The 21908-nt window shown below is 55.2% G+C and overlaps 1 protein-coding gene across 1 annotated transcript in view; it reads left to right on the forward strand.

Moving 5' to 3' along the window:
* Positions 1-17123, forward strand: part of FAM163A (family with sequence similarity 163, member A) — a 53545-nt gene extending 36422 nt beyond the window's left edge. Inside the window, exons 2-5 of the mRNA XM_012646533.1 lie at positions 11641-11731; positions 15237-15258; positions 15928-16042; positions 16630-17123. Coding sequence (XP_012501987.1) covers positions 15950-16042; positions 16630-17043 — 507 coding nt within the window. The 5' untranslated portion in view covers positions 11641-11731; positions 15237-15258; positions 15928-15949 and the 3' untranslated portion in view covers positions 17044-17123. The remainder of the gene's footprint in view (positions 1-11640; positions 11732-15236; positions 15259-15927; positions 16043-16629) is intronic.
* The last annotated feature ends 4785 nt before the right edge of the window (positions 17124-21908 follow it).

The following is a 21908-nucleotide window of genomic DNA, read 5'->3' on the forward strand; positions in this document are numbered from 1 at the left end:
CTCTCAAATTTCAATACATACTATCAAAGTGCCATCAAGTCAGCTCTGCCAGTTTACACTCTGCTATGGTTTGAATGTACCCTCCCAAAATTTGTGTGTTGGAAACTTAACTGCCATTGTAATAGTATTAAGAGATGGGACCTTAAAGAGGTGATTAGGCCACCATGAGGGATCCACCCTTATGAAGGGGTGGATTGATACTGGTATCAAAGGAGTGGGTTAGTTATTGTGGGAGTCAGCTGCTGACGGAAGGGTAAGTTTGGCCCCCATCCACGCTCTGCCTCCCATGCTCGCTTGCCCTCTCACCCCCCACCATGGGATGAACCTTGCCAGATGCCGGCACCATGCTCTTGGACTGCCCAGTCTGCAGAACTGTGGGCCAAACTTCTGCTCTTTACAAATTACCCAGCCTGTATTATTCTGTTATAGCAGCAGAAAATGGACTGAGATGAAAAGCTCGTACTCAGAAGTGGGGTTGTTTATAGCAAATACCCGAAAATTTGGAAGCTGCTCTGGAACTTGGTAATGGGTAAAGGCTGGGAGAGTTGGAGAAGGAGGCTAGAAAAAACCTGTATGGCCATGAACAGAGCCTGTCTGGTGAGGGCTCAGAAGAAAGGGAGAGCTGTAGAGAAAGGCTAAATCTTCTTAGAGATTGCTTAAGTGGTCTGATCAGAACATTGGTAGAAATATGGAGAGTAAAGACCATTCTGAGGAGATCTCGGATGGAATTGAGCCACTAGGTGTTGGAAACTGGAGTAAAGGCTGTCCTTGTTATAAAGCAGCAAAGGCCTTGGCAGAATTGCGTCTGTGTCCTAGTACTTTATGGAATATAGAACTTAAGAGCTAGGGTATCTGGTGAAAGAAATACCAAAGCAGCCCAGATTTCAGGCTGCCGCGTGGCTACTCTTAGCTGCATCCAGTGAGATGCGAGAGGAAAGACGTAAATTCAGCCAGCATTTGTAATTAAAAGAGAAGCAGAACAGAAAGAATTTCAAATTCTCAGCCTGGCCACGTAAAGAGTGAAAAGGTGTCTTTAGGAAAGCAAACCAAGGGTGTTGCCAAGTGACCGTTTGCTAAAGAGACTGTCGTGGGTGGAAGGGAGCCAGGTGGTGGTACTTTTTTCTCCTTACCCGTTCCTCACTTTGGGGAGGGAATATCTACCCTATGCCTGTCTCACCAGTGTATTTTGGAAGTGGATAACATCTTTTGATTTCACAGGCTCACAACTGAAGGGAATTTGCCTCAAGATACATTGTGCCTTGAGTCTCACCCATATCTGACTTAGATGAGACTTTGAACTTTGGACTTTTGAGTTCATGCTAGAATGAGTTAAGACTTTTGCGCATTGGGATAAAACTAGTATATTTTGCATATGAGAAGGACATGAATTTCAGGGGCCAGGTGCAGAACGCTATGGTTTGAATGTGTTCCCCTAAAGTTCATGTATTGGAAACTTAATTGCCATTATAAGAGTATTAGGAGGGTGGGCCTTTAAGAGGTGATCGGGGCCATGGGGGCTCTGTCCTCATGAAGGGGTTAAGCCATCACTGCAGGAGGGGGCTGCTGATAAGAGGATAAAGTCAGCCCCCATTTTCTCTCTGTCTTGCGCACTTGCTTGCTCACTCGCCTTCTGCCAGGGGGTGGCCCTTGCCAGATCCTGGCGCCACGCTCTTGGACTTCCTGGCCTCCAGAACTGTGATCCACGTAAACATCTGTTCTTTATAAATTACCCCATCTGTGGCAGAAAACAGACTCAAATGTCCTGCCCCCAACAGTGCGGGTGCTATGGCCTTGTCCCCAGGCTGAGTGCTCAGTGGCAGCTGGTCCCAGAGGGGTGACCCACTAGGAACATTTTGAGAAATGTTTACCCTTCATGTCTCCTTTTGTCTTTTTATACTCCACTCCCTAATTTGGCTTGGTTTTTCTTATGGAAGTGACTTCCTGCCTTGGCCACTCATAACTCATTTCAACTTAATTATTTTTCCTTCCTCTACCTGTAGGTCCCACAAGAGGATTCTTTCTCCTTTATTATTATCATTCCTATTATTATTACTTTACTGCTTTTGTCTTCTCAGCCATCTCCTTGCTCTGCTACTTCCCTTCTACTCCTCACCCTATTCGCTGGTCTTTGACCTTTCTGTGGTCACAGAACTCTCCAATACCTGATGAAAGCTGCGAGCTCCTCTCCAGAAAAACATCAGTGCGCACACACACAAACTTAAAATTGAGGAAGTTCATGAGTGCTGATCTGTCTGTTTCTTCCCAGCTCTGCCTAAATTGGCATCCTCTTATCTGTGAGAGTTACTAATAATTCCTACTGGTTATTCTTCTTTGGACAAGTCATCCTTCTTCATAATGATAACCCAAAAAAGGAAAAAAAAGTTGCCTTGTGGGCTCAGTCTCTTCAAGGTGTCTCATTCAAAGAAACTCACATCTAATATGCAAACCACATTTAGAAAACAATTAAAATCTTTATTGAAGATTTTGGGAAAATCCCAAAGGGAGGAATTTCATTCATAATATATTTTTAAAACTTTTAAAAATCCTCTTTCCCCTGCTGCTACTACAGTGGACTAAAAAAAAAAAAAATCCTCTTTCCCCGTCTCCATCTCTCCCAATATCTCACAGAGATAGCAGCTATCCCGAAAGTCTCCTTCTCTCTACAGTCTCTCCAGAATGTTCCTCAAATACCTCTCATGCTGGCTCTTTGATGTATCCTCCTCTCTTCTCTTAGTCTAAGTATATTCAGGTCAGTTACTCTGACCTTGCTAACTTATATAAATCCAAACAGCATGGCACCTCCCAACTTACTTTTTACCCAAATCTGCCCAGCCCAGAAGATGAGCTGGTAGACATAGCTTAGCAGAAAGTAGAAGAGGGGAAAGGCTATAAACACTGCATCTTAACCTACTGTGTTTTCCTATTACATAAGCGAGGTATGAGGTTGCCCTCTTGCTAACCTACCTAACCTGCTGTCTAGAACAGGCTTACCTGGACCATCCTGTTCTGGAGGCTTCCCCTCCAGGTAAGTTTTCACCCTTTCAGCCTGCAGGTGCCAGTGGATGGCGTGAGGCTCCTGTCCACTTTCATCTTCACTTCTGGGGGAAGAGTTAGAAGCTGTAGTTTAGAATCAGCCAAAGCCTCCCTCACCCCAGCTATAGGGTGCAAAGTGATAAAGATTCAGCTCTAAGAGCTATCACACGACTGTCTGTAACTCACACAGAAGTAAGATCTGTTGAGACAGGAGGAATAAATTCAAGAGATCTATTGCACAGCATGGTGACTATAGTTCACGACGATATATTGTGTGCTTGAAAATTGCTAAGAGAGCACATTTTAAGTGTTCTCAGCACACAAAAAAACTTATGTGAGGTATGTTAATTAGCTTGATTTAGCCATTCCACAATGTATACATATATCAAAACATCATGTTGTACACCATATATATGCATATGTTTTATTAATTTAAAAAATCTTAACGATTCATTGAGATACAGATGCTGTTTCCCTAGTTTTGCTCCCTCTACACATCACGATACTGACTCTGTTAGTGAAACAGGTCAGTTTTTAAGAGTTTAACTTGGAACTTCACAAAGACACCCAAAGAATTGGCTGAGAATTACCAAGTCCGTAGTGGGGAATAGGAGCCATATATATTGTGATGTTCGTTGACATGCACATGTGTGTGCGTAATTATTCAGAATATAAGTGACGCTGGATGTGAACGTCCCATTCCAGCTCGCTAAGTGAGGGTGGAAGCTCCAGTCTGCCCCAGCGGAGGGCGTAGTTCTGTTCTGACCCAGTGGGATCCTCTCCTTGAAGATTTTGCCCTCTGCCCTGCTGGTCTCACCCCGTGTGAGGGGGGCGGTCTCAGCCTTGTCTCAGGAGCCCCCTCTTGAAGGCCCTTCCTGGGCTTTCCAAGGAATGCCGCCTCCACCTGCACCCAGCAGACGGCCTGCTGCCTCCCTTGCCAGACCACCTGGCACTAGGTTTTGGGCAGTCCTCCGCAGGGCACTGTCACCCGTTTTAGAATATTTTCTTTGAAGTGATTGAGGATTCTGAATAAACCCTGATGCATTTTTTTTTAAGGCCTCCAAACCCAGAAGCTGCCTTGTCCCATTCGGCACAAGCCCTCAGCCTGGCCCCGTCAGATCTGACTGGTGGGATAAACAGGCCAGGCCCTCTGGGCTGGAGGAGAGGATCAGACAACGGCTCAGCAGTGCTCCCCAAGACTCCCCGCACCACGTGGGTGGACAGTTTCCAGATCTCCTTGTTGCACTTGTTTATGTCCTTCTGTGAGATTTACCTTAGACTTGGTCTAAAATTTCTTTGGTGTAATTTTAACTCCTTAGTTCAAATCCTGTTCCCCTTGGAAAGACTTGAGCAAGCCTCCCACTTCCTGCTTCCCTGGGCATGACAACTCCTGGTTCCAGGGCTGGTCCTTGCAGCTGGCTCCCTCTGGCCATCTTGTTAGCCTAATGCTATGCTCCTCTTCCTCTCCATCCGGCCTCAGACAGCAAACGCTCCGTCCGTGCAGGGGCCTGTGTTCTTACTGGATTTCTTCCAGTCTGTTGACATCTTATCAGCGAGGAGAAACAAGCCCCGCAGATGCTTCTGCCTTTCCTAACAAGTCTGTTTAGCAGTCGTTGGGCTGGAGGCCTGCTGCCTGGGGATCTCAGAACACCTTCCAAGCAACAGCAGGTATCAAGGCAGATGGAGAGAAATCCTAGCATGAGTGCAACACAACCTTCCTTGTGAAATGTGAACCCCTGTCCCACAACACCGGGCCACACTGCCCCATCCCTCCTGTGAACAGTCCGCTATTAAGGCTGCATGGTTAGGCCGGGAAAGAGCACTGAACGTGGAGTCAGGAGACCTGGGCAACACGGAGAGGGGCCATTGGGCAGGTTCCCTGAATAGTAAAAGCTACACTGGTCATGGTGTCCCTGCTCTCCTGGAAATAGCTGTGTGACGCTGGCCAAATCACTTTGGCCTTCCTGAACTTAGTGTTTTCTGAAAAATAAGAGAAATCAAAAATGGCCATGCCTGGGGGTCAAACAAGACGAAGCACAGGAACACTCTGTGAATGGTAGTGAACACTGATGAGAGGCAGGAAGGGAAACAAAGGCAAGTCCAAGGCGAACCAAGCCCTAGCAAGTGTGCTGGTCTCGGCGCTGGCCTCTCTGAAGCAGAGAAGACAGACCCGTGATTTTAGAACCTCAAGAGCTACAGAGATGAGTGTTATCTGTGTAAAATTGTCCACATTCATCTAAAATGACACATAATTAGATCCCAACTGTGTCATACAGACGGTAGGCGAGACTGAGAGGCCCGGAGCGGTCGGGACGGCTGTGAGGTGGGGCGGGTGCTTGTGTTGCCCCACAGCAGGGACAGGCGGGCGGTGCTGAGGTAGGTGGCGATGAGGAAGACTTCCCACAAACGTGGCACACTCCCATTCACGAGCTTCTTCATTTGACGAGTGTGTATTGAGCACCTACTGTGTTCTAGGGCGAGAGAGGCTCACTGCTGAGTGAGGCGGACACAAAGCGGCTTACGGGGCTTGAGACCAAAGTCACATCCCCTCGGCAGCGAGGGGCCTCTAGCCGGGTTCTCGGGCCGTGGTAGTACAGCGGCTCCCACGTGGCCGTGCCCACTTTTCCTCCATGAGCAGTGGAGCTTTTGCTGAAGGGACATGCAGAGTGGCCTGTTCTGCCACCCCCACCAGGGAAGGAGTGAGCCCCACCTGCCCCTGACAGAGGCATCCGGGATGCAGGCAGCCCCTTGGCCGAGAGGACCAGGGCGCCTCTTGCTTTTGGCTATTTATCTGCAGCAAATATTTCTTGGTGACACTGACGGATACGCTGGATCCAGGGAGTCTGCGGGCTCCAAGCACCTTGGTGGTCTGACAGAGACTGCAGTGTCACCCCCAGGCCTTCTGCCGGTGGCCTGCCCATCTGAGGTCTTGAAGCCTGGGGACAGGCCATGGCCATTGTCACTTACTAGCTCCTTGAGGGCGCTCTGCCTCTCATCTCGTGTCCCTGGGCCGGCTCCACGCCGTGAGCTCCTTCTTGCTCAGTAACTAGCGGATGAGGAATCCGCGAAGGGGGAATAAGAGTCTCCGTGCGTGTGCTGAGACAAAAGGTCCCGGCCAGAGTGCTAGCCACGGTCACGACCAGGAGGGACACGCTCTGAGGTCGGCGCAGGTCGGAAGAGGAAGGACAGAGCAGTCTCACAGGCATTGCCACAGGTCACGTGTTCTGCAGGATCTAGAAAGGACTTGCTGAAACCCCCGCCACAGGCTCATAGAAAGCCCGAAATCTGTCTCAACACCACCGTTATCGTGGTCACCTCTGGCTCCAAACTCCTGCCTCCACTGCATCCTTGCTGTGGCATCACACGCACGCAAAAGAGTGGATGACCCAAAGGGCAGATTTCACACACAGGCCATGTGGGAGCAACATGGCTGGTGTATTCATCCGGGTGCGGGTGGCTGAGTCCGAAAGGAGAGTCGGCACAGAAGGGGGTTTAGTGAGGGTTTTATACACGGGGGCAGCTGACCCTCTCCCACCTGCCCTGTCCAGTTCTTTGTTTCTGGACCAAACTGGCAGGTGAAGAATTGCTTCCTGCTACGTGCAGCAGAGGACAGTGGGCAGAACAGCTGCTTGTAGTAAATTCTTCTTCAAACGACCAACTCCTAGGACCCCTTTGCCCCAGTCGCATCCGTGCTTCTGTTCTGGCATCGTCCTTACCAGGAGAGCGAGGGAGGGACAGCCTTGGTCTCCATCAGGGAGGGAGGGGGCGGGACGCTGGCTGCAGCTGCCAGATCTACGAAGTCTGGGGACTCCCCAGACTCCCGCAGCTATTGTTTTACCAGCCTAAGTTTTGCATGAACCACATTCCGTCCTACACATACTTTTCAGGGTCCCACCTGGAACAAACCTGACGCCATGGATACGCACCCAGACGTGTGCTCAGCCCCTTCGTTTGATTGCCACAGACAGGAAAACATCACTCAGATTTGAGGAAACAACACTACAAGAACTTAGAATTAAATAAGAGACCTCCCAATTCCTAAAAGCCTTTTACACTGATTAACTGCCAGGATTTTAACTGGCCAGGAGACCCAGCAGAACCCCAGCCTCGGCTATGTCCCCTGGCTTGTCTGTCTTCCCCACCCCATGCCCCGACACTCTGTCCTTACTCTGTTTGCTGCGTGGTCGAGCTCACCCCAGGCCTGCTCCCAAACCTCAGCATGGCCAGACTCTTCGAGGGACACGTGGGCATGAAGGGCCGTCTCCTCTGTCAGCCTGAGGCTCTTGGGACAACGTCTACCCTCCTTAGAAGGGGCATAATTTTAAATAACAGCCCCCCCATTTTCCCATGTAAGCCTCACGCTGTAAAGAAAGGTGTATTATTTATCTCCATGTTGCAGATGAACCTCAAGGAGATCATTAATTGTCCAAAGTCATCCAGGTAATAAGTACTGAAAAGAGAATTTAAACCCAAATCCCGGGACTCCTGCCTTAGTGCTCTTTCCACTGTACCCAGCAGAGCAGACCGGAAGGGAAGGCTCCGTGTCGAGACAGCACTCCGCATGCAAAGCCACTTCCCCATGCGACCTGGTCACTCCAGTGTCTGGAATGTGCCGGATACCAGGCAGCTGGAGTGTGGCCCAGTGAAGACACAGGATTCCAAGTCTGTGCCCTCAGATGGCCTATTCTCTGGCGAAGGAAGCAAAACGTACCCACAGGACACCAGCGTATCAGGACTTAGGAAGGCCAAACAAAAACGTGAACATTAAGCTGATCGTGGAAGGCTCCCTGGGGGAGGTGAAAGCCTCCTTCTTTTCTCTTTCTGTTTGAGTTGGACCTCAGAGGCAGACGACTAAGTTCGTAACACTCCTCGGATCACAGCACAGTGTCTTTCGTCATTGCTCTGGGCAAGGCCTGTCTCTTATTTTTTTCCTTGTTCTCTCACTCTCATTCCCCTTCTTCCATAGGCAGCCATAATGCGTATCTGGTTTTTGGCATGTGTTCTTGAAAAATATCAATTGTTGATCTGTGTGCTTATATTTTAAATTTATGTAAGCAGTACTGTTATGCAGCTCACGTTTGGGTTGTATTTTTCACTGGGCACCATGCTGAGATTTCTCCTTGTTGCCAGGCATTGCTGAGGGACGTCTGCTCCGTTGTTTTCGGCAGTTGCATTCCCCGCTGCCCCCATGCACCTGCCTGTTTTTTACCTCTCCACTCCCCAGTGACGATCCCTGAGGTGGCCTCCATTCCCTGCCACCATAAGCAACCCAGTACAGTAACGAACATCTTCGCACATGACCCCTCACAGATGTGTTGAGAAATTTGGGGGCCACAGACCCAGGAGCAGAATTGCTGTTTCATGGGGCACATGTGTACTTCCTGCGGCTAAGTGGGGCCAGGTCACTCCCCCAGCGCAGCCCTGGCTACACCCCCCACCAGTGCTCCTGTGTTCCCACATCTGCACCCGTACTTAGCATTATCCTACTTCTACTTGTTGCCAGTCCAGCAGGTACAAAGTGAGAGCTCACTGTGGCTTCCGTTTGTGTTTCTCAGATTACTAATGAGTTTGTGCATCTCTTCATTTCCTTGTCGGCCTTTCGGGGCTGCACCTTTCCTAAACCACCTTGTGCATTACGCGTTATTACACTGAGGTTCTTGGGGTTTTCTCTTGATTTGCAAGAGTTCCCTGCATCTTCTCAAACAGCACACATCTCTGCTGCTGTAGTTACCCACCTGGGGCAAAGTGACCCACATCACCAACTCTTCAGACCCTCATCCTGGGGCTCAGGCCTTGGCAACGGGCATACATACAATCAAAGTCAAAGGAGCCCCTTTTCGGCTCCCCTGTGCCAGCCTTGCCTGAGCATTGCAATCCAGGAAGACAGGTAACGGGGAAAGCTGCTCCTCTTCTCTGGGGCTGCTAACCTGCTGTGTCAATTTCACAAGTTAATAAATGATTGGAGATGGCTTAATTGCATTGGAAGAAATTGAGATCAGCCAGTGCTTAGGCCGCACTCAATTAACCTGTGCTCCTAAGGGGGCCGATCAAGGAGCAGGGGCAGCCTGTGGTTAATTACATATGCTGGTGCCAGCGGCGGCTGGCTCTCCTGCTGGTGTTCATCCAGGCAGTGAGGTGAGGTCACCCTGCTGCAGCGAGGCTGAAGCCACTAAGGACGGGGGGTCCTTCAGAGGCAGCAGGGCCCCCTGGCCCTGTGGGGAGTGAGGGACCCATTTCCCGACACATTCTACCAGAGTGGCCGTGAGTGCCCAGCCTCTGCCGCTGCTGGAGAAATGGCCTTTAACGTCCCCCACTTTGTTGGCTCCCTCCCACCCAGGTTGACACCACACACCTTTGGTTCTTCTCAGGCTTCCCTCCTCCTCCTCCTGATTTCTGGCCAGCTTGCCCCAGGGAGACAGAACCCAGAGCCAGTCTGTGGTGGGTGCCAGATGACACCACGGGCTCTGCAAGGTCACCCCTCCCCTGCTGCCTCCAGACTGAAATCCTCCCAAAGACCTTCATTCTCGCATCATTTCCCAAAAGGGCCGGAGGGTGAGACTCACACCTGCTAACAGTGCGGATTCCCCGGCCCCGCCCCTGCAGGTGCTGCTTCCGGACATCTGGAGGCTCCAGCTCTTGACCTGTGGCTCAGGTCACTGTTACCGTCCAGCCAGTTTGAGAAGCCCCACTTCAGAGACACCTTAGCTTCTGACAAGTAAGTACAGATCTTCCGGAAGGAGGGACAGCGTCTAACGGCAGGGCCCTAGCCTGGGGTCGGGGGCTCCACTCCCAGTGCCTCTGTGACCCCATCTGTATCTTGCTCTGTGTGTTACACAAGTCACTTATCCTCTCTGAACTCGGTTTCTTCAACGAGAAAAAAAGATATGGGGAGTCCTTACATTTCTATGGATTGTTTTTCTATAAGTAACTGATGTGGTAGAGAAGCACATTGCATTACTTGTGCTCAAAAAGCAACTTTAATTTTTTTTCTTTGAATGTCCCTTTACTTTTAAAATATATTCAGTGGGAAAAATCTTCCCCTGCCCCTAGAAAAAAACTTGGGCCAATCCATTGCATTTTCATCCACTCTTAGGTGATAGTCTTACGTGTTATACAGTCTCAACTCAGGAATTAGAAGCCGTAATAATGAGTAATAATCAAAACACTCCCAGTTTAACAGAGTTAAGCACCACATCTCTATTCCAGGGGTCTCCTGCGACCCCTTGTTCAGCCCCTGCACATCTGAAGGCCACCTCCAGCCGCCTCCCACCACTGGCACTGAGACGGGACTCAGGATGGGCAGCCCCACGGCTCCCTCCCTTGGGATTTGTAGCTCAGCCAACAGCTCCCACCTCAGAAATCTTCCTTACCAGACCTTCACCAAATTACTGTCCCATCTGTATTTTACACAACAGGTGGAAGCATTCACAGACCCTGACACGCATGTTCTCAGATTTCCATTGTGCAGACGGCACACTGCCAGTGGGGAGGGATCTGTCCCAAGCTCACTTGAGCCTTTCGACTTCTCCTTTGGCACATCAGTCAAAACCTGTGTAGGAAGAACCACACTCTAACACCCAGTCCCGGGCGACTCACAGTTTAACGAGAGTGAGAACATCTTTGGCAAAAGGAAGCCTGAGTGCCCTGAACGCCCAAGGCGGGAGCTGGGAGACAGCATCACGGCCGGATCTGGACGGGAGGGAATGTGGGGACAGGGCTGCTCCGTCACGCAGTCACTCTGCCGCCTTCTCAGTTTCCCCGAGAGCCCTGCTCCCGAGCCCTGCTAGACTCAGACAGGCACCACTCCTTGACACGCTAATGTCTGTCCTTTGACCTCCAACTTCCGGCCGAGGCCAAGAACCCAGAGGGGTCAGCCCTGTCCCCTTGGCAAGTGGCTCTTTGGATGTGGTTAATGGCTGGGCTCCCTCCCCAGTACAGACATGCACCCTAGAGGCCTCCCCTCCTCAGGACCACTGGGGCGACCTTCCTCTCCCTCCCCTTCCCAGCATAAGGTCCAAACTCTTCTAGATAATGTGGAGTAGGCATTTAAAGAATTTAAAGAGACCCCCAATAATTAGCCTACGCTGAGTTCCTAGATGTCTTGGGAGGATCCCGCCTCCCCCTCCCTCAGCACGTCAGCCTGAACCCATGCATCCCACTGTTGGTGTGTTTGGCCTGATAGAAGTCAGGACGTCGGAGTGAGGGAAGGGAGTGTGCGGTGCCAGACCCTGGAAACAACGGACAAGCCCAGGGAAGAGGGGGGGATGGAATGGGAAAGATATGTGGGGCCCGAGAGAGGGATCAGTCACACCGGCCCCAGGGACACCCCAGCTGGGGGATCGATCTGAATTGTCCGGTGCAGCCTCACTTCCCAGATGGCAGCACTGGGGGAAGGAGACCAGGACATGAGAACATGTGACCTTAGAAATGTGTCCTCAGGTTCTCAGGCTGTACAGACCAAGGAAGCTGCAGAGCCCAGGAAGCAAACCCCTTTGGAAGCCTCCACTCTAGAGTTCACAAGGTCACACCAGGGGCAGGCCCGAGCCTGTCTGCCCTCTCAGCCTCCCTGTCCAGGCCTCACCGATCCTCCCCTTTTTTCTCTGGCAGGGACTGATGCCTTGGCCATGACGCACCCCCAACTGCTGTCTGCTCAGGCACAGCCTGCGTGACTGAGCCGCCGCCGCTCCGGCTGTTTCACGTAAGTGTGAGGCCCAGGCCGACCCTGCCCTCCCCAGCCCCACCTGGGAGAGGGTGTCTGGGCCCTGGGTGGGTGACGAGCTTCAGAAAGTCCTGGTCACAGAGGGCAGGCCTTCGGGATTCCTTGGTGGACATCAGCTTTGTCCTCTTCGGCTGACCCCAGCCCCTGAGTTGGCCACCACTAAATCATTCTGCCCCAGATCTGCTAGGACCTTGATGGGAACACCGAGACTGCTCTCTCCTGTTCTCAGGAAGCCCCTCCAGACGCAGCTGGTATGGTGGCAGCTCCGCGGCACTGGCCCTTGCGTCCTGACTCAGGCAATTGCTATCCTGTGATGTCAGGCAAATTACTTAATGGTCTGGCTGCCCCTCCTGCATCGTGGAGCCCCATTTTGTGGGGTTTTTTTTTTAAGGTTCAGGGAAGTGTATTAGTTATCTTTTGCTGTATAACAAAGTACTGTAAACTTAGCAGCTTAAAACAACACATGCCAATTATCTTGGAGTTTGTGTGGGTCGGGAGTCAGGCGTGGCCGGCTGGGCCCACTGCTGCAGAGTCTCCGCTGCGGTTGCGATTTCATCCAAAAGCCCAACTGGGAGAGGCTCTCCTTCCACTCTCCTTTACGTGTTTGTTCGGGTCCTGCTGAGCAGCTGGACTGAGGACCTGAGTCCCTCCATGGCCGTTAGCCGGAAGCGCCCCTCATTCCGTCACAGGGACCCCCCAAAGACGGCGACCTGACGCATCAGAATTAGCAGGGGAGAAGCCAGGATCTCACATAATCCATTCACGGAAGCGACATCCCGGTACCTTTCCTGTATTCCGCGGTTAGAAGTCACGGGTCGCACCCACGCCCGGCGGCGGGGCACAGAGGGCGCGGTGCCAGGAGGCGGGGAGCACTGGGGCATCCGGGGCCCGCTCGCCCTGGCAGGGAGTATAGACGCGGCCCTTTGCTAACTGTGGGTGCTGCTCAGGTGCCGGGAGCTGCTGTCAGCATTCACACCCAGACGCCAGGAGAAAACGAGCCCACCTGAAATAACAGTCGCCGAATGCAGGAATCTAAATGCCGAATCGCACCGTCAGTGCTGGCCTTGGGGAAACCGGCTGAGAGCTGGTCGGTCCATCTCGCGCCCGTTACACGCGCCTTCCTGGCTTGTGACTCTGAGGCCGGACTTAAATGCCACAAAACGTCTGCGCCGTCCTCTTCCCCACAAACAGCCGTGTGCGGCGGCTGTTCAGGGTTTGCAGGAGTTCGTGCAGAGCCTCACTTCTTCCTCACAATCACACTGGGTAGCTCTGAGGAAAAGGGCTGACACCTCATGATGCCTCACGGCCACACCTGGGAGGAAAAAGCGCGGCGCACCCGAGAGCTGACCTCCGACCTGGGCCTGCAGCCCCCGGCTCCGCCGCGCCCATTTCCGGCGCCCACTTCCGGCCGCCGTGGCTCAGAAAGAGGCGAGGCCGCCCGCCCGTGGGGAGGGCGCTGATCCTGTGGCGTCTCCAGAATTCCAGTCTCCGCCCTCCTGGGCACGTCCCGGGGACGAGGCCACGCCTCCCGGGCGGGGGTCCCCGCTGCCTCGGCTTCAGGCCGCGCCGGGCCTCTGTCCCCTGAGGAGCCGGGAAGGGGGACTGTGTCGCGGTGGGAGCCATCAGGCCTCCCGGGCCGGGACTCTCTGCCCCCACCAGCTGCCCCCGCCGTCCCTGAAGCACGGCCCGCCGCGCGCCGGGCAAAGTCGCTTGCGCAGTGGCGCCCCGGGCTGCAGATGGGACCGAGCGGACAGCCGCGACTGGCGCCCCGGGCGACGCGTCGGGGTCGGGCCTGCGGGGCCACGCGGAGCCCCGATGTCGCCCGGCCGACCTGCACCGAGCGCCTGCGATGCGCCGGGCGTGGCGTGCGGTGCCGCGGTGGGGTAGGAAGCAGTGTGACACACAAGCCCTGACCCCAGAGACTGATAATTGAGCGGAAGAGGCAGATTTTCCACATGAAAAGTGAACTCTTGCCCCACCGAGATAGGACCTGGAAAATGAGGGGGGGAAGGCATGGCGGCGGGAGTCCGGAAATGAGAGAGCCGCGGGGATGAGCAGGACTTGACCGGAGAAAGCAGGATCGGGACCCTCCCCACGGAGAGCGCTCGGGAGCCCCCGTCGTCGTCTCCAGGAGAGTAGATCCTACTGCCTGCTGGGCTCACAGCCTCGCCAGCTTCGTGCCGACCCGGCCTGCCCCAGCCCGTCCAGATTCCTCACAGCCTCCCTGTCCCGGGTTCTCCACAGCCAGCCTGTGCATTCCGCCCTCTCCGCCTCGCCTCGCGGACAAGCTGCCACTCAGCTTTGAGGGCTCAGCTCATCGTGTCTCCCGTGGAACGTCTCTCCCCAGGAATGGGCTGTGCCGCCTCCGTCCCTGCAGCCCCGGTCGGGGCCGCTCTGGTTGCGTGTCCCACGCGGTGTCATGGTGTGCTGAGTGGCTCTTCATCAGCAGGCTGCAAGCTTCCCAAGGACTGGGACCGCCTGGAGGGGCAGAGGGTTCGTGGAGGGGGAGGGGGAGGAGGAGGGAGGAGATAGACAGGTGGCGAGCTGCAGGGAAGGGGGGAGGGCAAAGCCTTGGCAGCTCCATCAAAAGTTCTGTGCCCAGATCTGTGCATCCTGCAGGCAGCATGGTGCACGGGGGCACAGGGGCATGACGAGAGAGGCTTCACTGCCAGCGCCAGGAAGGGTGCTCAGAGACAAAACCAGGCAGGTTTGTCTCGAGTGCAGGCTTGAGTCTTCACTGGTGTGGGGAACAGAAGAACAAAGAAGAATTTGAGGATTTTTAAGTCTGGGCAATGGGGGGAACATCCCATGGTTTTGTCCAACCTTAATATGCCAGTTGATCACCCAAGACTTTGTGCAAATGCAGACTCTGACTGATTAGGCCTGCGGTGGGCCTGAGAGGCACATTTAACACGCTCCCAGGCGGTGCCCTTGCTGCTGGCCCGCAGACCACATGGAGCACTGCAGCCGCACGGCCCCTTCGAGTGGGTTGGGAACCGTGCCTGCCACTGGGTGGGTGCTCCCTCTGGGAGCACAGTGTGGGCGTGTGGTGTCTTCGCGTGAAGAAAAGCCTTCCCGTTGCAGCTGGTGGACGTGCCAGGGCGCACAGCTTTGTGGGCAGAGCACAGCTGGGTCCTAGCCCCCACTTGCCCTTTGAGGCATGAACGACCTGCAAAACCCTTCGGGGCAGCCCTGGTACAACCACTAACAGAGGCAGAGGTCAGAGGTGGGGAGCTCATTTGGCGAACAGAGTGGTGACTTTAGCCGGTCATGGGGAGTTTGAGATGACGGTGGGACATCCAAGGGAAATGTCTGTCTACTAGCAGTTGGAGACCCAGACTCTGGGTCTGCAGGTTTATTAATGATACACCACCCAGGGGAGAAAGCAAGATGAGGGTGGGGGTGGAATCCTCTAACCCTTGGGTCCTTATTTGGTAGGTACCACTCTTCTTCCAACATCTCTGTCCCTTTTGTTGTCTTGCAGGTCACCGTTCCCGTTACTGAACGTAAGTGCTCACAGCTGTTCTTCCACCCTCAAGAAGCCAGGTCCCCACCCTCCTGTTCCCAGGGTCCCTGGGAGGCTCAGAAATCCTCCTTCACTGACCTGAATGGGGAGTCTGCCCCAGGCCAGGACAGCCGCACACCCGGGGCTTGCCCTGCTCCTTTCGCTCAGCCCCGTTAGCGCCTGGCCACAGCTGTCAGGAGTCGCCTGCCGGCTCACCTTGCCCTTGTCTTGTAGCAGGGTTTGAAGGAGAGGAGAGACCGCCCCAAAGAAGTGAGGGTTTGAGCCAGGGCAGAACCAAGTGGAACTTTTGAGATTGGGGCCCCGTCCCCTCCAGCCAAGGGCTCAGGGACCATGGTGTGTGTGCCCCTTAGGGCAGCGACAAAGGGCGCAGCCTTTGGGATGAACCGGGCTGGGTGGAATCCCAGCCGATTAATCTCAGCCCCAGTTTGTCAGATGTACAGTAGGGATGCTTAATGACTGTCCCGAAAGGCTGTCGTGAGGATTCAGTGAGATGTGCCGGGCCGGGCTTAGTGCCACCCAGGGCCTCCCTGCCCCTGCGGCTCTCAGGTGTCCTGCCTCCAGCCTAGTGCAGAGTTCCAGGAAGGCTCCCCCACCCCAGCCCAGGGGGCAGCCACAGCTGGGCCTCACCCCTCCACGCACATCTTTGCAGAGTTTGATGGGGCGTCGGGCGGATGACAGCGGGAACGGTTGTGATCACTGGCGGAATCCTGGCTACGGTGATCCTCCTCTGCATCATCGCCGTCCTGTGCTACTGTAGGCTCCAGGTCAGTCCCGGGCCTGCAGCAAACCACGTTCTCATGAAGGAAGCAGAAACTGGAGGCCCACATTGGGGCAGACAGGGTCCAAAGCCACGGAACGTGGGAGGCATGAGTCAGGGGGGCTGGTCAGAGGGGGCTGTGCACCCCCACACCGGCACCCTTCAGGGCGCCTAGAGGGAACATGCTGGCAACATACTGGGTCATTGTGTTGGGTCTCCTGTGCCCCTGGGACTCCAGGAGTGGGGGGAAGAGCACCATCGGGGAGACCCTGAGAGCCACTGCCAGCAGCCCCAGCCCCGTCCTCAACACCATGTGCACACCCCTCCCTCTCTGTCTCCCGCCTCAGCTGCAGCCTGGTCAACACACGGAGGAGCAGAGGGAAGGGAAAGGGAAGGAAATGTCGGCCTTCAAGGCTGGGAACGTGTATTTGCAGAACGTGGGCCTTGGCTGCTCAGTTTTATCCCCAGCACCAACACAGGGCTCCGCCCCAGGGACTCGGTGGAGCGGGGGCGCGGGTGCCGGTGGGTGCACATGAGCACTGGGGCCAGGGCGAGAATCCACCCTCTCTCAAGCGTCCCTGTCCCCTCCTCCAGTACTACTGCTGCAAGAAGAGCGGATCTGAGGATGCAGATGAGGAGGAGGAGCAGCAGGAGCACGACCTCCCCGCACATCCCAGAGGTGCCAGCTGCAATGCCTGCAGTTCCCAGGCGCTGGACAGCAGAGGCGGCCTGGCGCCTCTCCCGGGCGAGCCCTGTGGCCAGCCGTGTGGGGTGGCAGGGAGCCACTGCACCACCTGCTCCCCATACAGCTCCCCCTTTTACATACGGACGGCTGACATGGTGCCCAATGGGGGTGGAGGCGAGAGGCTCTCCTTTGCCCCTACATACTACAAAGAGGGGGGTCCCCCGTCCCTCAAATTGGCAGCACCCCAGAGTTACCCGGTGACCTGGCCGGGCTCTGGGCGTGAGGCCTTCACCAATCCAAGGGCTATCAGTACAGACGTGTAACCCCCTCCACCTCTGACCACACACACCACGCTGCTGCCCCGGCGGGGCCAAGGGGGCAGCGAGGGGCCCTCCGACAGCCCCACAAGGGTCGCCTCTGCTTCTTTGGCTTTTCTTGCTCCGCAGTGGAGGGCTCACCGGGACGCAAGCTTCTGAGTGCGTTGAGAACCAGGCCTGGCTCCAAGCCCGTGGCCCAGAGGCGGGGCTGACAGGGCGAGTGTGCAGCCTGGCTGGTGTCTCGGCTGGGACGCGCCCGGCAGCCCAGCGCCACCATGGTCCTTTGCAGCGCCCTGAGCCCCTGCCCGTGCTGGGCTGGGCCAGGGAGCACCAGGGAAAGCTTAGCACAGGCTCCGGAGGCTTCCAGAGTCCTTGGGAGATGAAGTGTCCATGCCCAGAAGAAAGAGGGACAAAGGGGAAGAGAAGTGAGAACTAAGACATTGCAGAACTTGGGAAGAGAGGGGAAGGCCTGGTAAAGGGACTTCTTGAGGATTCACTTGCTGAAACGAATCCCAGAGCTAATTCACAATCTAGTGTTGTACGTGGGTTGCCGTAGACACTGCTGCACTGTGGCTGCTCCCATAAAGACATGGATTCCTGAATGTTCCACATCTCCATCTGCCCCGCCCTCCTGGAATGCCTTGAGTTGATTTTAAAGGCCATGGCTGAGGTTATCTGTGGGGACTGCTCCACCAAGTGACTGTCTAACCTTATCTTCCTAAAAGTCCTCTCTCTGCCTTAGGAACCAGCTGCCCCCTGCTGGAGAAGCTTTTTCAAGTTTTGCTGCTAGAGTCCTAGTAGCTTAGCAGGGATACCAGTGATGGTCTCTCGGCCCTGGTCCACCACGCTGAGCAGTGTGCATGGATGCAGGCCTGGGAGGGTGTGTTCATGTACATGTGTGCACACGTACACACACCAGTCACCACCAGCAGACACCTTCAGGAGCTGCACAGTGGGAGGGTCTCAGATGTACCATCTAGAAAGAAAAGTCTGACCCCCAGACAGCATGAACAAAAGGTGATTGACCTGGCAGATCCCACGGCAACCAGCTGGCTGGCAAACGGGAGGAGCGCGGGCTCTTCGTGGGGCGATGCTGCAGCACCTGAAGCCACATAAGCTCTAGAGGCTGGTGTTCCACTTGGGCGTCCGCCCGTGACACCACAGAGCAGGACCTCATCGTCCCACCAGGAGCGACGGCCCCCGGTCCTGAGGATTGGAGGGATGTGACTCAGCCATTGGATTCCGTGCTCGCTGCCTTTCCTTGGCCACCCTACTCTCCAGCCTCCTGGTGATGGGCCCCGTGTCCAACTCCCGCCCCCCCCACTCGGAACTCGGCAGTGGCCTTATGCTTTTTGACTAGTACACCTGATGCGTTTCCCAGTCGCCTCTGCAGGCGCTGCCCCTCTCCTCCCTGGGGCATAGTTGACCCCCACCCACTCCTGAGTCACCAAATGCTACAGAGGGAGAAGCAGGGAAAGGGCTGGCCCCTCTGCTGAGATCTTGATTTTGCATGTGACAAGGGCAAGGTGCAGTGAGGGAGAGGGCATGGGCAAGGGGTTGGATGCCTTTTGCACAACCCTGTTCAACATGTCACTTTGCATCTTGATCTGGAATTAAAGTGCCCTGGCCTGAGAAGCAGACGACCTGGGCTCTGGTCACATTTTAGTCACTCATTAGCTCTAGGACAGTCACTTATCTTCTCTGATACTCCGTTTTCTCCAAGGCAGTGAGGCTCGCCCAGATGGACCCTAAGGGCCTTTAGTGCCCCACCAAGCCAGGACTTCCTAAAGAGATCTGCCAGCTGGGCCGCTCCCTCCCGCCCTGGCCCTGCAGGGGCTGGACGTACCTGCCAGCTGTCCAACCCTGTGCGCAGGATGCTTGTTGAGGGATGAAAGACCACAGTAAAACACAAGAACAGCAGCAAAACCATTTTAACTGTCAGTGAAAAGGAAATGTGTTCATCCGACCTTCCCACTGGGTGACCTCAAATGGCAACACTGTCTTGCACCAGGCAGCAGCTCTAAGGTGGGTCATGAGCTCTGTCTCCAGTGCGGCTGTAACATGCCCTGGCCCCCCGCCAGCCCTCATGGGCTGTGCTCCCCACTTCCTGACAAACCAGCCCCAGTGCCTTGCTCCCCGGGAATACCACAGCAGCTATGTCCGTGTCATCGCACCTGCCTTGATTTGATCAAGACAACCCAGCTAACTCTCGATCACCTGCTTATCGCCCCTGATCTAGCAGAGTCTCTGAGTACAGAGTGTCCTGTGCAATCCCGTTTCCTCGAATCCCGTCAGCCCACAGATCAAAACCAGAGTTGAGGGCGCTGGAGAGATGGGCTGCAGCTCTCCCTGTGCAGCCCACCTTGCTCAGGGCGCAGGCTCCCACCCAGCCTCGGGGTGGCCCGGCTGGCGCTGCAGGGGCCTGCGCTGTGGGAAAGGAAGCCCCCGTTCAGCTGCACCGTCCGTTTTAGCTGTGGAGTCTGTACTGTGGGAAACCATTTGTGCGTGTTTCCAGCTGCAGCCTGTCGGGAAGAGGAGGAGGGTGGGAGACGCTCTGTTCTCTCCGCCATCTTCCCCCATCTCCCCTCCACTACTCCCACTACGGATTTCTTGTCTTGCATCTTTGATAACTTGGAGTGGCAGCCAAGTGAATGTCAAAATAAATGAAGAATTTGAAATACAAATCCCATAGGGTCCTTCATTCTTCACCTGGGGAGCGGCAGTTGGGCATGGATTTGAGAGCGAATACTCCTTTTCAGCACCCAAAACATTCGTTCCCAACACCAAAAGCTACCAGCTTCCTCTCCTCTCCACCTTGTTGCCGGCACCCCCATTGCCTCAGACAGAGTTTGCATCCTGGGAAGATGTCTGTTGGGAAAGGAGATTTGAAGTGTATTTGCTGCTGCCCCCTGCGCGGAAGAGGCCCTTCGGGACAGGCTCCCTCACCTTCTGGGCCTGCGGTTTTCCCCACCTGCAGAGCCCCGGGTCAGGCCAACTCTCAGCAGACTCAGTCACACAGCCAGTCCTTTGTCATGTGGAAAGGCGGGGGAGGAGGGAGCTGGGACCGTCCTCAGCTCGACTGCAGCAGAGACAGGAGGAGTGTGGAGAGGGGGCTGGAGAACCAGGGAGGAGCTTTGCATGTGGCAGGGAGCATCAGGGAGGAAGGGAGTGTGTGCCTGCCTGCACAAGAGAGGAGACACACACACTCTCATCGTGCTCTCTGCCCACCTCAGGCCCACGACGGGCCTCCCCTAGTGCCGGGGGAGCGCAGCTTCAGCCTCGGCCCAGGGAGCAGTGGCTGCAACTCCGGCACCACAGGGTCTTCTGGGAACAGAAACTGGCCCCTGAGGCAAATCTCCTTGCTGCACCCGGCCCACCTCCAGCCTCCCACCCAGCACCCAGCGCACCTGCCCAGCCTCGGCGCAGGGCAGCCCCACAGCCTCCGCCAGCTCCTCTTCCTGGCAGCTCCCGCCCTCCCCCAGCCCCAGAAGCTGCAGTCAAGGGGGAGGCCGTCGCCCCGATACCCCTGGGCTCTCTGGTCGACACGGCTCTGCCCCTAGACACCACCAGCCCTGTGAGCACATCAACCCAGGTCCCCAAACCCTGTCCCTCAGGTTTCTGCAGGGACTTCAAGGAGAAGCTTCTTACACCATAAAAACTTCTCTCCCAGTTTTCTATACTCAGGTTTGCAAGAGCTGCTCAGAGGCCACTGATCACTTCCAGGGGATGATCCCCAGATCATAATATCCGAGACTCCCAGGACAGCACAGCAGCAAGAAAAGGTACAACCAGGAGTCCCCTCCAGCTCTGCTCAGAAAGGACATGGCCCACACTCCTGTACCTCAGGCACTGACCAAGGCATTGCTCTGACAACAGTGACAAGGACGGCCAGCACCTCACCGCCCTCCTCAGCTCGGTTCCAGCTGCTCCTCCCCTCCCCTCCCTGTCTGGCCCCTCCATCCACCTTTGTCCCTAATCCCAATGGCCACCATCCCTCCACACCCACCATCTCCCTCGGTGCAGAGCCACGTGGTACCCAGTGTCTCGACACACTACGTGCACCTCAGGTTTCTGGCGCCCCCACAGCATGCCTCAGGGCACTCGTGGGCTACCCCATCCTCCAGCCCGGCACACAGCACCCTGCGCACAGCTGGCATCGTGCTGGGGACAGCACGAGGATGGGAAGGAGGAGCCCCTGAGTCACAAAGCTGGCACCTCTTTCCTCCCTGTGGGCCAGCCCTGGCAGACACAGCAATCGGCTGTGGGGTTAGAGCGTGGGATTTCAAAGCAGACTGCGGTTTGAGTCCTGGCTCCAGCACTTACTGTGTGACTTTGGGCAGCTTTGGGGACCTCTCAGTGTCTCAGTTTCCTCGTCTGTGAAATTAGAATCGTAATGCCCACCTTATTCCATTGTGGAAATAAGCGAGCTGAGGCACATGGTAGCCACCATCATCAGTAGGGTTTATAGACCGAATCTGAGTCACGGAGGCCGCAGGGCCCCATGGGCGTCAGGGTGGAAGGTCCTGCTGAACCCACCCCTGTCCGCACCTCCACCCCCCACACCTCCACTCTTGCCGAGCCCTGCCCCCTTGTCACCTCCCACTGCCCAAGCCAGGCATTGCCAGGGCCACCTCCTGCTCACTGGCGCCTCTCACTTTATTTGGAATTCCTCCTTCCCAATAACCCTGCCTATGACTGTGAGGAACCAATGCTCCCCACAGCCAGGGACTGCATTTTTGCCTCATATTTGTCCCAGTAAAGTGAATGAATGAAGGAGAATATTCATAATCCAACTCAAGAGCACAGCTCTCAGCTTGGCTCTGCTTCTTGTTTCCACGGCTTTCGAGTTCAAGGCTTGGGTTTCCAAGATA

This window comes from Propithecus coquereli, unplaced genomic scaffold, assembly GCF_000956105.1.
Source record: "Propithecus coquereli isolate 6110/MARCELLA unplaced genomic scaffold, Pcoq_1.0 Scaffold246, whole genome shotgun sequence".
NCBI lineage: Eukaryota > Metazoa > Chordata > Mammalia > Primates > Indriidae > Propithecus > Propithecus coquereli.